The following is a 13724-nucleotide window of genomic DNA, read 5'->3' as shown; positions in this document are numbered from 1 at the left end:
ATTCAATTCATTAAAAGTAGAAATATTCAGGTAATCTAATAATAGTTATTTTGTTAACAGTACAGTATATCAATAAGCATATATACAACGGTACCTTAAATATATTCATCAGTCTGTTGATTTTCACCCTCTTGTACAGAGACTCACTATCTTTCTCTGATGATGTCACTAGGACAACAAGAACAGGCAAAACACGCAAGAGAATGTGGCGCTCTGGAAAGAGAAGTGCAAAGTCCAATTCTAAAGACTCTACAACAAAGACTATAAGAACTTGAAGAATGTCTTCAACACTATCTCAAGTCAAGGATTTGAATAAGAAATTTAAAAAAAAAATGAGGATATTTAAACAGTGTTACAAAGTACAAGTTTATTGGTGTGATATATCGATAAGAGTTCTTAGCACTTCTTTGTGATAGTATTCAAGGACAAAGACTAACCCTAAATTTTAGATTAAAAACCCCTCTTATAAGCTAGATTTCCTTTGATTTGCTTTAAACTGCAAACCTGAATAACTAATCAAAAGAAGGATTTGAGGTAGCCTAGCCATCAGTTATTTTCTTTTTCTCTTTAAGGATAAAATCCTCCGGTCTCCTACATACTCTCATCGTCACTAAAAGTTCAAAAACAAACTAGCACTCAACTTTTCGTTTTAATAGACCACCTTATTTGTCAAGTAAATCAGTTTCCACATACATCCTAAACACAGATGACCTTTTTCAAACAAAATATAATTTACAAGTTAAACCAAAAGAGTAGGTATTGTAGTTTTGCAAAAAATCTCATGTGGAAAAAAAATGTTAAATAGATATACAGGATACTTGTTCACACGGAACATCTCCACATGCAAATTCAACAAAATAGCCCATCTTGTGCTCAAGAAAATCTGCACATTAAATTAAAAAATATCAATCACCATCCATCTTTGTTTGGCATATTCCAAAGTACAATATGAACATGGATGATTTGGGAAAAGACTCTTTCATAATCAATCAATAAATAACAAATTTACAGTACTCTATATGTCACAGACTTGGAAATTTCATCAATTATGCACCTGCAAATCATCTAATTCCTCCCTCATTGAATCAGTGTCTTGCCACTGACCACTGACTTGTGTAAAAGTCCTGACAAAATGAAGGGAAAAAAACCAATATGAATGACTGAACTTCATGAAGTAACTTCTTAAATATGGAAATCCTAAATCAGGTGAGAAGGTGATTGCATAATAATATTCCTAAAGATTATCAGGCATGGCATGAATCTTGGAATGTTTGCCACTTTTTAATCCGAAGTTTGGCAACATTCTAAGCCATTTTTATAGTTTTCCCATCTACAAGTTATGGATAAACCTGTATTCATTAACAGACAAAAATGAAAATCATATTTTCAACATTCTTACATTGCAGCTTTGTTTGTTCAGATGATTTACAGCTTGCACAGAAGATGAAAATGAGAGGGAAATTAACTTCACTTTTTCGTTTTTGAATGAAATGGAGAAATGTGAATCTTTTTGAGGGACCTACATGGAAATAAGTTCCTCCTGATTTAGGCATGAAATTCTTTCCTTGAAGAATTGTCTCCCACATCTACTGTTATATTATTTTTGTTTTAATTTCTTAAAAATTAAATAAATTATTTATAACTTAGAAATAATAAATAAATTTATATTAAGAATAAGAACAGAATAAAATATTCTTTAATTAATATAAAAATATTTTATATAATTTATTTGTTTTCACTCTCTATTTATCCAAACAAGTGGAGAGAATTTTTTTCATTTCTTTCCCTTCTCATTTCAACTATTCCAAACAATATATCTTTTCTATTTTATTTCTCTTTCATTTTATCCGTACTATTTCTTTCCTATCTATTTCAATCATCATCCAAACAAAGCAATAGAATTGATATTCATTTTATTACCTAAATGGCCAAATAAGCACTCTAAAGCTACATTATTTAACATCACACATTTGAAATTTTCTAATTAGTTTTAAAGAAAAAGAAATTCTATCAGAGAGTAAGAAATAGAAAAGGACAAAAATAAATTTTTGAGCTGTTTTGTAAATCCAATTGAATGCCCTAGAAGAAAAAATCCAATACTCTTGTACATATGTCAAGGATACTTTCCCTAAACCTAACTTCCATATTGTAAATTGGTCTAATCTCTAGTCAATGTGAGATTTTCAACACCATCCCTCACGCTAAGGTATGTACACCTCGTGCATGGGTCTAGATATTCATGGGTGATCCGATAGCAACCCCCGATAGCGGGTGGTACGATAGGTCCATTAAACCTTGTCAGGAAAGACTCTGATACCATATTAAGAAATGAACTTAAGCCTAACTCAAATTAAGAAGTGAATTTAAGCCTAACTCAACCTCACATAACTGACTTATATACAGTAAATTGGCCAAATCTCTAGTTGATTTGAGATCTCCAACACACCTTCTCACGTCGAGACATGTCCATCTCGTGCATAGGACTAGATATTTGTGGATGGTCTGATAGCATCCTGATAACGGGTGGCACGAAAGTGATTTTAAGCCTAATAGGTCCATCAAACCTCGCTAGAACAGACTATGAGTTAGGTTTAAACTCACTTATTAATATATATATATATATATATATAAGTGGGGGGAGGCAACCCTCACCCTATTTTGGGGTTGAGTTAGGCCCGAACTCAAATTCTAAGAATGTTTACCATTAGATCATGTTAGAGGAGAAAGAAATTATTCATTGATTGTAAAGGAAAAGAATACATAAACTGAAAACCTAATTATTCTCTATAACACAAGCCCTATAAAAGACCAGTTAATAGATCTTTAGCAGCCATTACTAACAGAAAAATAAAAGATAACAAAATGACTAACTGAAAAGTACAGAGAAATCTATCTAACAGATCAACTCTGCAGAAGTTATAACAAAGAATTTTGGAAACCAAAACTATTCATAAACAGATTAAATCTCTATTCATCCTTATACAAACAAATTGACATGCTCCTAAAGCACCATGAATAAAAAAAAGTTCCAAGAAGAAATGGATACAAGATATAACAGAAACAAAGTAAAGCACTGAACCTGAAAGAAAAGTTGAAGACCCTCAACCTGAAGATAAAGTGAGATAGGCATAGATAAAATACATACCTTTTATACCATGAAAAGTCATTAGGTATGCTTGCCTTAGCATTTTTAAGATGATCAAGTTGCACCAAAACATCAAGCAACTTCAACATAGACCTGACTCAAGAACAAAGCTATTAAAAAATACGAAAGAACAACAATAACAAAAATCAACAACAAAAACATAATCATTATAACACACCACAAATGAGATATTGTAGGGCCATTAATGCGTCGTTCAGGCCTAGAAAAACGTTGCATGTCAGCAGCTAACTGCATAAAAGTGTTTATATTAATGCCCTAACTCTGGATCGGCTAAGCTTCTGATAAAATAACAAAGGGTCTTATAATAAGTTGAGAACATCCCATACTTTTGAGGAAGCTGATGCTTGCCATCGCTGAATTTCACGCAGACGACTCATTTCCAAATCCAGAACTTGATATGTCTCCAAATACAAGTCTGCTTGACTTTGCTTCATAGAATCAGGTAGCTGCTCCATTGTGGCAAAATGCATAAATTACATAAAACAATATAGGCATATGTAAATATTAAAATGGATCTCCAGTGTAGTCAATTTAATATTTCCAATTATCAACAAAGCAAAAGAAAATGGCAGCACATAAGATATCATATTGCATTAGACAAAGCTATCAGTTACACAAAGCCTTGTCTACTTTAATTCATTCTTACCCCCGAAAAGCTAGGTTTTGAAAAAAGTAACATACTATATATATATATATATATACATAGTAAGTCTGAATTAGTGCCAGTGAAATGTAATGTACTTAAAGTCCAAAGATTAACTCCTTTTGTTCTGACAAATTTTCTTTATTTATCTAAAAGAAAACTTATTTTATATGCACTGATGGACTCCTCAACTACCAGTAGCTTTGGAGAAATTTTACCTGAGGAAGTGCTTTGACGCAACTGCGATAAGTGTAAAGCACTGATGTCATCTCCTTTCCCTCTTGGCTAAGGACACTCTGCATTTTGTAACAGCAAAAACAGTTAAAATTTATAATCAGAAAAAAAAAATAGTTCAAGAACTGCATACCAACTGATTGAGAGCTTTTGTGTCCTCGGACAGAGATAGTCGGTAAGCAGAAACATCGCTGTACTCTACAAAAAAGAGGGTGGTAAATGGCAATTACTAATAACTCTGTGCATCTTAGAAGCTATTAAGTACAGTCATCGCAGCGTAAAAGCATAACATATCCAAAGAAAAAAAAAACGGAAGAAGAAAAAGAAGTACCTATTGGACTTTCTGTTGCACCTCTCTCAGTTGACACCCACACTCCAGGTCCCTGCACCTCCGGTTGCTCATCCTACATAATTCACAACAAAATAAATACAAAAGAGATACAAGAAAAATAACTCTCGTACATGTAAATAAAAACCTCAAGATCCGGCAATGCGTTATTTTGGGACATCAACATAAAATTACATGCCATGTAAATCTAGCATTCTCAGATCAGAAGTTTGATTCAGTTATTATCTGCTTAGTAAACATTTCGGATAAAGAAAATAAAGAAGCCACACACAGTCTATAACAATGAACAAAACTTCAAAACCAAAATGGAAGTTTCTGTAATTAGAATTAGCAACAAGAAATTAAGCGTGTAATGGAGTGAATCAGACAAACAATAGCAAAATCACAAAAAGAGGAAAAAAGATAGCTAAGCGCATTTCAATGTTGGTAACAAAAGAAGTGAGAAAAATGTGGCGAAAATTGGATTGAAATAAAGAAAGAAATCGAGGTGAGAGAGTTATAGGTGAAGAGAGTACCTCGAGCGAGAATGTGGATAGAGCAGCAATGGCTTCCTCGACGGGCACAGCCATCATCAATTGCTGAGTCAATTCTTGGAGAAAACCAGAGCGCCAAGAATAGAAGAAAAAGAACACAGGGAAGATGAATCTTTCTCTCTCTCCCCCACTACTCGGTTGGTACATAAACACAAGAGTCTTCAATTGCAAGTCTGAGCAGGTATCACTTTTTGTATGGACTAAAAGGCCCTTCTTCTCTGCTCTATCTATTTCTTCTTCTATGTTTATTTAGCACAAATTACATTTTTATATTTTTAATAAAACAAAACTCAGCTGTACTTTATTTACTTTTTAAATATTACATTTTTTTATGTGCAACACTCATTTAAAAAAACATGTATAAAGTAATTAAATCATTCAATTTATTTTGTATGAAAAAAGTTATTCTATATTTTAAAACTTTATTTCTAGTTTTTTTTTTTGTAAATTTAAGTTTAAATTTCAGTTAATGTTATATTTTTAATAAAAGAAAAAAGTGGGTGCCACTCTATTAAAATATGATAAACGAAAATAACATTTATTATGTATTTTAAAAATTAAATAAGATGTAAATGTTATTTAATATAATATCACATATATTAGTATAATGTTTTATTTGGATTTTTATAATATTATTTTAAAATATAATTTAATAACACGTCACTATTAAATTTATTACTTATCCTGAAAATAAAAATAGCTGATATCCCCATAAGAAAGAAGTTGGAGGGAAGGGGAAAATTTCAGGTTTTAGCTATTTTCTTAAAAATTAAATAATTTTTCATAATAAAAACTAAAACTATAATAATTGCTTTAATTGTAAAAAAAATAAAAAATTCAGCGGATTAAAATATTTATTAATATTGAAATTATGTATTTTTAATTCATTCTTATCTCTCTCGTCTATATGTACAGGGCGAAAAAGTATGCACTCTTTTCTTTATGTTTTTGCAGATTTAAATAACATTTTTTCCCATATCTTTCACTTCTCATTTAGCATTTTTTTTTAAATCGCACAATTATTATTTTTTAATTGGTTTGAAAATATTGAATAAAAAATTGGATTACAACAGATTCTATTTTTATAGAGGATTTGATAGGGGGAATTTTACTCTCCTTTTTCTTTTAGATAAACCTGAAACGATTTGATTTCCTTGCTAAAATCAATTTGATCTGGTGCCCCTTAAACAAAGAAGCTTGATTAGGGACATCAATTTTACAATAATATAATAGAAATGAAATAAATAAACTAAGTCAAATATCTAACCTGGCTGGGATCAAAGTAAACATGGCTTAGGTTTAAGTCAAATATGAGTTGTATCTGTTTTTTTTATTATTATTTAGATGAAGAAAGGAAACAAGAACAGAAAAAAACTAAGAGAAGTAAAACTTAAAGAATTAGCCAGGATTTAGTTATGAAAACTATATCACTTTACAACTTTACCAAGATGGCTATGAGATTTAGAGATTTAGTTAGGATGTGAAATATGAATATGATTATTCATTTGTAGAGTCTTAAAATTCCAAAATTAACTTTTGAAAAAGAGTTTATTGAAGTGTAAAAAATAATCAATGTCACACTTTAATCATATTAATATTAAGGTGGAAGATTCAAATAGATAAAGCTGTAGTAATATTAAAAGGTAGTAAATAGAAGAAGTACTTTTATGGTTTATATATTTTTATTTTATCTTTAAATAAAATGTTATTTTGATATCTGCAGAAAAGATATTAAATTAAAAATGTAATTTAGTCAAAAAAATATTTTATTTCAATAAAAATATTTTTTTTCTATTATAATATAATAAAGGTTGTGAACATATCGACATTTTTTTTAATTTCATGACAACAAACAAGTCATCATGTTTTATGTCTTGAGTGAGAAAGAGACTAAAGTGAATTGGTTGTATAAAATTTGTCATTTTTTTACCTCATTTGGTTCACATAATAATTTTGTTTAACAAAATTGATAATTGTTTTATCTCTTCATAATTAAGTTATTTATATAAATAAGCATTTATTATAAGTAAAATTGTGTTAAATAGTTAACAAACTTATAAATTAAAAAATTATTATTACTGTAATTAAATAAATATATATTATGCAAATTAAAAATATATATATTAAAATAAGACAAGAAAAGAAGTCCAAAGTCTAAAATTTGTAATGATCAATAAAATATATACTAATATCGTATTAATAAAATGGTAAATGAAAATATCAATATAGAATATAAGTGTAAATTACATCGGACAAACGTATAGAAATCAAGATGTTAAAATGTCTAATTCTCATAATTGAATAACATTATCATCTGTATTTAACTATTTTTATTTGATAATTTGTTCACTAGTGCAGAAACATAAAATAAATGCGGCTATTTCGAATTTATAAATGCGGCTTTATAGCCGTATTTGATCAACACGCACTTGTAAATCAAGAAATATAAATGCGGCTATATAGCCGCATTTATAAATACCATTTACAAGTGCGGTTATTTGCTTTAACCGCACTTGTATATGCCAAATCATTAAAAAAAAAAAATTTAAAACATCATCAATCTTGTGTGAAGCCAACGTTGATGAAAAGTCACGGGAGCGCCAACAACGATGGCGGCAGTAGAAGCGACGGCGGACAGGGAAGCAGCAACGGAGCAAACCAAAAAATCCACAAGAAACCACGAAGACAATGAAAGAGTACTGAGCAATGCGAGAAACCAAACAATGTAAGAAAAACGAATGTCAGCCAACGAAACAGTGCTTCGAGATCACCAATGCAAGGAAAAAAACATATATAAAAAAAACGAAAAACATTTATGCATATATTTGTGAAGATGAAGAGGAAGAAAGAGAGTTCAAAAAACTTACATTGCACAAATGGAATGCAGATGCAGTAGAAGGAGACGAACTCAGAGTGCGAACGCGAAACGAAGGCAAAGACGAGAAATAAAGTTTGAAATTGTGTGTGGCGCGCTTCAAAATTTAGGGTAAAAAAGGATTTACGAATGCGGTTATTCAAATAACCGCATTCATAAATCAAGCGTTTTGATTTACGAATGCGGCTATACAAATAGCCGCATTCCTAAATCAAGCGTTTTGATTTACAAGTGCGGTTATACAAATAACCGCATTCGTAAATCAAAATAATTTCAAAAATGCTACCACGTTTTTTACGAAAGCAGGTAGCGCAAAAACCACACTAAATAAAACATATTTTTTTCTTCTTTTTGCACTAGTGGTTATTGGTTAATGACATTCTATTTCATTATTCTTTATAATAAATATAAAAATATTTGTTATACTTTTTTATCAACCTATCATCTATACTAGTTTCATCTATGTTGTTGAAATATCAAGTTGTTATTTAAGGAACAAATCCATAACATGTTCTGTAGAAAACAACTACCAGGCAGATAAAATAGCATAATTGAGACATACATAGGTTTGAAAATTCGACCTATTAGTAATCTAATACACAATACAAGATTAATATGCCAGTCTCAGTATGTAAAAGACGACTTAAAAAACTTATTCCTAATTCAGTCTTAGACTTTTAGCTGTATTTCACACAAAAAAAACTTGTTATATCCTCCACTGAAAAAATTGTCGAGTGCTTCTCAATTGCTTTGAACCAAAGTAAACAGAATTACTTTGCTTTGAACCAAAATATATAAGTGTGATTTTGAGAATATTTTTATGCCAAATGCAAGGCTATTTGGTGGTAAATAACACACAATTAACACATACAGTAGAAAAGGAATGGTGCAGAATAAATGTTACAGACTATGGAAGAGCTAATCAATTAAACAGCAAAAACTATACATAATGAAAAAGTGAATCAAGTTGTAAAATGTGGATGGTCTTGCAAGACTTGTTCAACCTTTGTTCGATCAAGAGGTTTTTCAAAGCAATAGTTGGATCCTGCACCTAAAAATTCTTCAGTATCTTTTCCATCAGCACGCGTAGTAATTCCCACTATCAAGCTCTTAACACCCATTCCACGTAGCTCTTTTGTGGCCTATTTAAGACACCAATCATAATCACCATTAAATAATCACATTAAATACTCTGCTTCACTAATTAATCACACATCACTTTTTTTTATCCGCAATAAAAAATAAATAAATAAGAACCACTTCAGGTAGTTCAACTTTTATACATTGTACACAAATGTCAGCTTTAAACAAAAATCACCGGATTAACTAAAACTCCCTACACTTACTATTTCTAGAAAACAACTTCAACAAACCAACTTCATACTCTCCACAGGTTCCAAACACCAATTAGAATAAGAAAACGAAACAAAGCGAATTTTTGCAGAAATCCAAGATCAAACCTTTATTTGCACCAAAACAAATACTTCAGACACGTCAGTTACTCCCTTTTTGAAAACAATATGATTCTTATTGTTTCAGATTTCACTCATCACCCCAACCCAAATTGTGCTCTATACAATATTAACCGAATCAGAAGACAAAATCATCCCAAATTAATCAAAGTTTGACTTTGGATGAATACGAAACACAAACGATACACCAAACCATTTAAAGCATAAACGCCACCCATCACTTTCACACATATATAATAAATGTATCATGCTACAGTGTACCTCGTGACCATCCATGATGGGCATTTCTTTGTCCATGAAAATAATGTCAAAATTCGCCCCACATCGATAGAGTTCCACTGCTTCCTTTCCATCATTAACCGTTTTCGCGTCCATGTTAAATAACCGCTCCAACATCGCCTTGTGGATTTTCCGAATCATAGCATCGTCATCCACAATCAGTGCTGAAATTCTTGATCCTTCCTTCCACTGCTTATTTGACTCCATTTTATTCCTGTCATCACACATTAATCAATTAAGTTCAAAATAATTGTAATAATAAAGAAAAATTCAGGAACATAACGTGCATGTACATGCATGGCATAGAAATCCAAATTCACGTACACGCATAATTAAGCATTGACATAACTATTTAACAGAATTAGTGAGTGATGAATGAAGTTTAAACCTAAAGTATATCTAATAAAGGCAAAGAAAACAGTTACACACCCAAAAGTAATGCTTCACATAACAAAATGAGAGTTTCTTTTATTTAATCGACAATAAAAAATAAATAAATGTTCAACACTTATACATAAAAAGCAAGACACCTTACCATATTCCTATCACAAAATACTTACCTGATTATCTAAGGAACAACCAAACTAATCACAGAAAAACATTAAACAATCATCCTCATACAATCCACTAGATTCAAAACCCAATTAGAGTATCAGAAGGAAACACAACGGGACTTTGAGTAAATTCACGACCAAAACTTTACCTGTACCAAGGCGAATACTTTGAGCGCATCTACGACCCCTATCGAAGGATACACAGTTCTTATGATTCCAAATATCACTCACAACTCCAATCTAAATTGTACCTCAAACGTCATTAACCGAATCTCATGAACTGGAAAAAATTTACCAGAGGATCCTTATGTACATAAAGAATGATATCGCTTCAGTTATTTTGATTCTAATTGGTGAAAGGTGTATCATAAGTTCTTGTCTGCATATAAATACTAATTAACATATATGCATTTGGGAGATTAAAAATGATGGATATTGAGAGAAAGAGAAGCTGAAATGGAAGTTTGATAATGTATTTCAATTTCCCTGTTGGATAAGGAATTAGATACGCAATTATTAATTTAGGTATATTGGATGTGTAATAATTATATTATCGCCATATATATTTAATCCAAATCCATTGAATGATATAAATTATTAAACTACTGTGAAAATCTTTATTTAAATGGTAAAAGGATGAGATGCAACCCTACATTTCTCTATCCATTAAAATATCCCCCACTCTTAATTTGTAACAAAATCGCATTAGATTTCACTTTGTATGCATTTCATTTTCCAGTTTTAGGAGAATCTATTTCTACGTCTATAATATTAATTTATACTATTAATAGAGGGGATGATTTCATTTTCTCCCTTTCTTAATAATTTATAAAGTTTACCTCTTTCTATTCACCCATTTACCTATTATATTTTCTGTTTTTTCACTTTTATGTTTTTCTTCTCTCTTATTAAAATGCAAACACTAAAAAATATATTTAAAATTACATTTTTTACTTCACATTTAGTCATTCACAAGTTACATAACAACAATAAGTTTATGTCAAAATGATTAAAGATAATTTATGAATTTGATAACACACTCGAATAACAATATGTATTAAAAAACATTTTTTATTGTTGTTATTAATTACACAAATTAGATACATTAGTTGTCTTTCAATCTTCTAAAAAAAGTGATCACTTTATATAATAAAAAGTATATATATATATTGTCATTATTACTTAAGTATTTAAAACAGTTATTTATTGCAGCATATATCTTTAAAAAAATTATCCTATTTTTACAAATTAAAAAATATTAAATTGATTTTTTTATTGAATGAATTTTTTAATAAAAAAAATCAATGTATTAAGTTTGATTACTAAAATATAAGTATATGTTCATATTTTTTATAAGAAATTATTCGTATTAAAAAGTATAAACAAATTGTGAAATTAAATTAAGCTCGCATTATTTAAATTAAAAATCGTGTATAAATATCACATTATAAAAAGAATAAATTAAAACTACAAAAAAATATGATTTTCAAATAAGAAATTTTTTTGTTGAGAGAGATGGGAGGGATTAATAGTTACAGTTAGATTAAAATAGGCAGTTTAAATTAAAATATTTGTTTAATAGTTGTTTGCAAACTTTTATATATTATTAGATCTCTAAATATTTTATTTCTTTTTTTAAACCAAAAATTTTAAAATTTTAAAATAAAATATCTCAATTATTTAATTTTAAATATATCTTAATAACTATACCAAATTTAAATTATAAGGATTAACTTCTTATTATCAAAATCACTAAAACATTCTATTTATAATAAAGTTAAAGATATTGATTTTTTTTTATAATATGAGTAGATCACTTTATTAAATTTCAACTTAAAATATGAAATGAAATATTTAACATTAATTAATAATGATCTTTTTATCTTAACAGTTTATACATTTGTAGATAAATTCTTTTATCTGATATATAACAATATATATTTATTTTATTAAATTAAATTAAAAAATAATTAATGTACAAATAGAGGACAAATTAATTGGAGCAAATTCAGTACATATAATGAAACAACCAACTTTTAACTGTGTTCTTGTTTTATGGTTCCCATTAGCTAAGGAAATACTAACTGCATCATCAGAAAAACAGCATAAAATGATTACCTAAACGTGTAGCTTCTTCTTCAGTAGAACATTGAAAGTGCTTCTGGAAAACGTAAAATCTGGAGCAGGAACAGGGCTGAAAGAATCAAGATCTTCTGATGGCTGGTTGAAAAGAATGTTTTGACAAAGGCAAAATCCATGAATCGGAAGCACAAGTATGAATATATATATGGTGATAGAAAGGCACAGCTTGTAGATGAGAAGCAAGTTTGGAATCCTTGAGAGTGAGAAAAAACAAAATGCATTTGCTTAAAGAAATTAAGTTCTGAAACGTAACCTAGCTAAAGATCACCACTTTGATCATACCAACAATGACTTGTTGTTTTTAAATGTCAAATATAATCCAAGGAACTTTCCCAATACATTTGATTTTCATTTTATTTTTGCAAAATCTATCACTTCTCGTCCTTTTGCGTGTGCTAATCACTCGTCCATATACTGAAAATAAACAAAACAGTGCATCCAAGTCCATCCACCACGTGAATGTTATTATTATAGTTTGGCCTTTGTTAAGGCCAATTTACTTTTTTACACTTTTACCGGGTGCAAATATGAATTATTTTATCTTGTTTGTTTTCTTTCTTACAAACAAATGGTTTAAATTATGGTTATGCTTATAGTTTTTACGTATTTATTATTATTTAGTTTACTGTCATTGTATAATTGTGCAAATCTCTTATTAAATAATTGTAAATCAAAATTACAACTTTAAACATCATGCCTAATGTACATCACGGGACAATTAATATGCAATAATGTGTACGGGACGAAAATTGATATTAAGTTAATTAGCTAAACTTCTATTACTCGATTTGAAGATGGGACAAAAATTGATATTAAGTTAATTAGCTAAAGTTTTGTTACTCGATTTAAAGATGAGATAAAAATTGATATTAAGTTAATTAGCTAAACTTTTGTTATTCGATTTAGAGAAGATACAAAAATTGATTTAAGTTAATTAAACTCTTGTTACTCAATTTAAAGATGGGACAGAATTTGATATTAAAGATGGGATACAAATTGATTTAAGTTAATTAAACTATTCTTACTCGATTTAAATATGGGACAAAAATTGATATTAAGTTTACTAAACTCTTGTTATTTGAGTGAGAGATGAAAACCAATTTGATTTAGAGATGAAAATCAAAAACAAATTTATTGGCAAAATTTTAAACTAATGACAGAATTCAATTTCAGAACATACATAATGACCAGTTTAAGTAGTAATATCAATGATCAATTTAATGACTAAGATCATTGACCAATTCAAAAATTATAATAAGTCATTAATTTAGGAACATATAATGAAAGAGACTAAAATTAGTGAAAAAAAAACAAGAAATGATCGAAGTTAGTGACAATTATTAGTCACCAATAGTTTTTTCCTTTAATTTTCTTTTTCAAGACTGATAGAAATGAATGTTTTATTTTATTTTGATATATTTAGTTTAAAAAATAAAAATATTAATTTTCTTAATATTGATATCTCTCCTAACTACTT

At 29.1% G+C, this 13724-nt stretch overlaps 2 protein-coding genes across 2 annotated transcripts in view; both read right to left on the bottom strand.

The window, feature by feature from the left end:
• Positions 1-5139, bottom strand: part of LOC137831849 (protein PIR) — a 31416-nt gene extending 26277 nt beyond the window's left edge. The window contains exons 1-10 of the mRNA XM_068639697.1: positions 4908-5139; positions 4375-4447; positions 4177-4241; positions 4028-4105; positions 3493-3612; positions 3324-3394; positions 3146-3238; positions 1055-1124; positions 819-883; positions 95-290 (exon numbers count right to left, since the gene is read on the bottom strand). Coding sequence (XP_068495798.1) covers positions 95-290; positions 819-883; positions 1055-1124; positions 3146-3238; positions 3324-3394; positions 3493-3612; positions 4028-4105; positions 4177-4241; positions 4375-4447; positions 4908-5072 — 996 coding nt within the window. The 5' untranslated portion in view covers positions 5073-5139. The remainder of the gene's footprint in view (positions 1-94; positions 291-818; positions 884-1054; positions 1125-3145; positions 3239-3323; positions 3395-3492; positions 3613-4027; positions 4106-4176; positions 4242-4374; positions 4448-4907) is intronic.
• A 3456-nt stretch (positions 5140-8595) lies between these two features.
• LOC137833113 (two-component response regulator 24-like) lies at positions 8596-12533 on the bottom strand. Its single transcript, XM_068641487.1, has 3 exons — positions 12224-12533; positions 9534-9765; positions 8596-8942 (listed from the first exon to the last, which is right to left on the bottom strand). Exons 2-3 carry the CDS (start codon positions 9756-9758, stop codon positions 8763-8765), a joined length of 405 nt encoding a protein of 134 aa, XP_068497588.1. The 5' UTR covers positions 9759-9765; positions 12224-12533; the 3' UTR covers positions 8596-8762.
• Between the last annotated feature and the right edge of the window lie 1191 nt (positions 12534-13724).

This window comes from Phaseolus vulgaris, chromosome 6 (assembly GCF_000499845.2).
Source record: "Phaseolus vulgaris cultivar G19833 chromosome 6, P. vulgaris v2.0, whole genome shotgun sequence".
Classification (NCBI taxonomy): domain Eukaryota; kingdom Viridiplantae; phylum Streptophyta; class Magnoliopsida; order Fabales; family Fabaceae; genus Phaseolus; species Phaseolus vulgaris.
The sequence above is the reverse complement of the archived record's forward strand: the minus strand, read 5'-3'. Positions and strand labels throughout refer to the sequence as shown.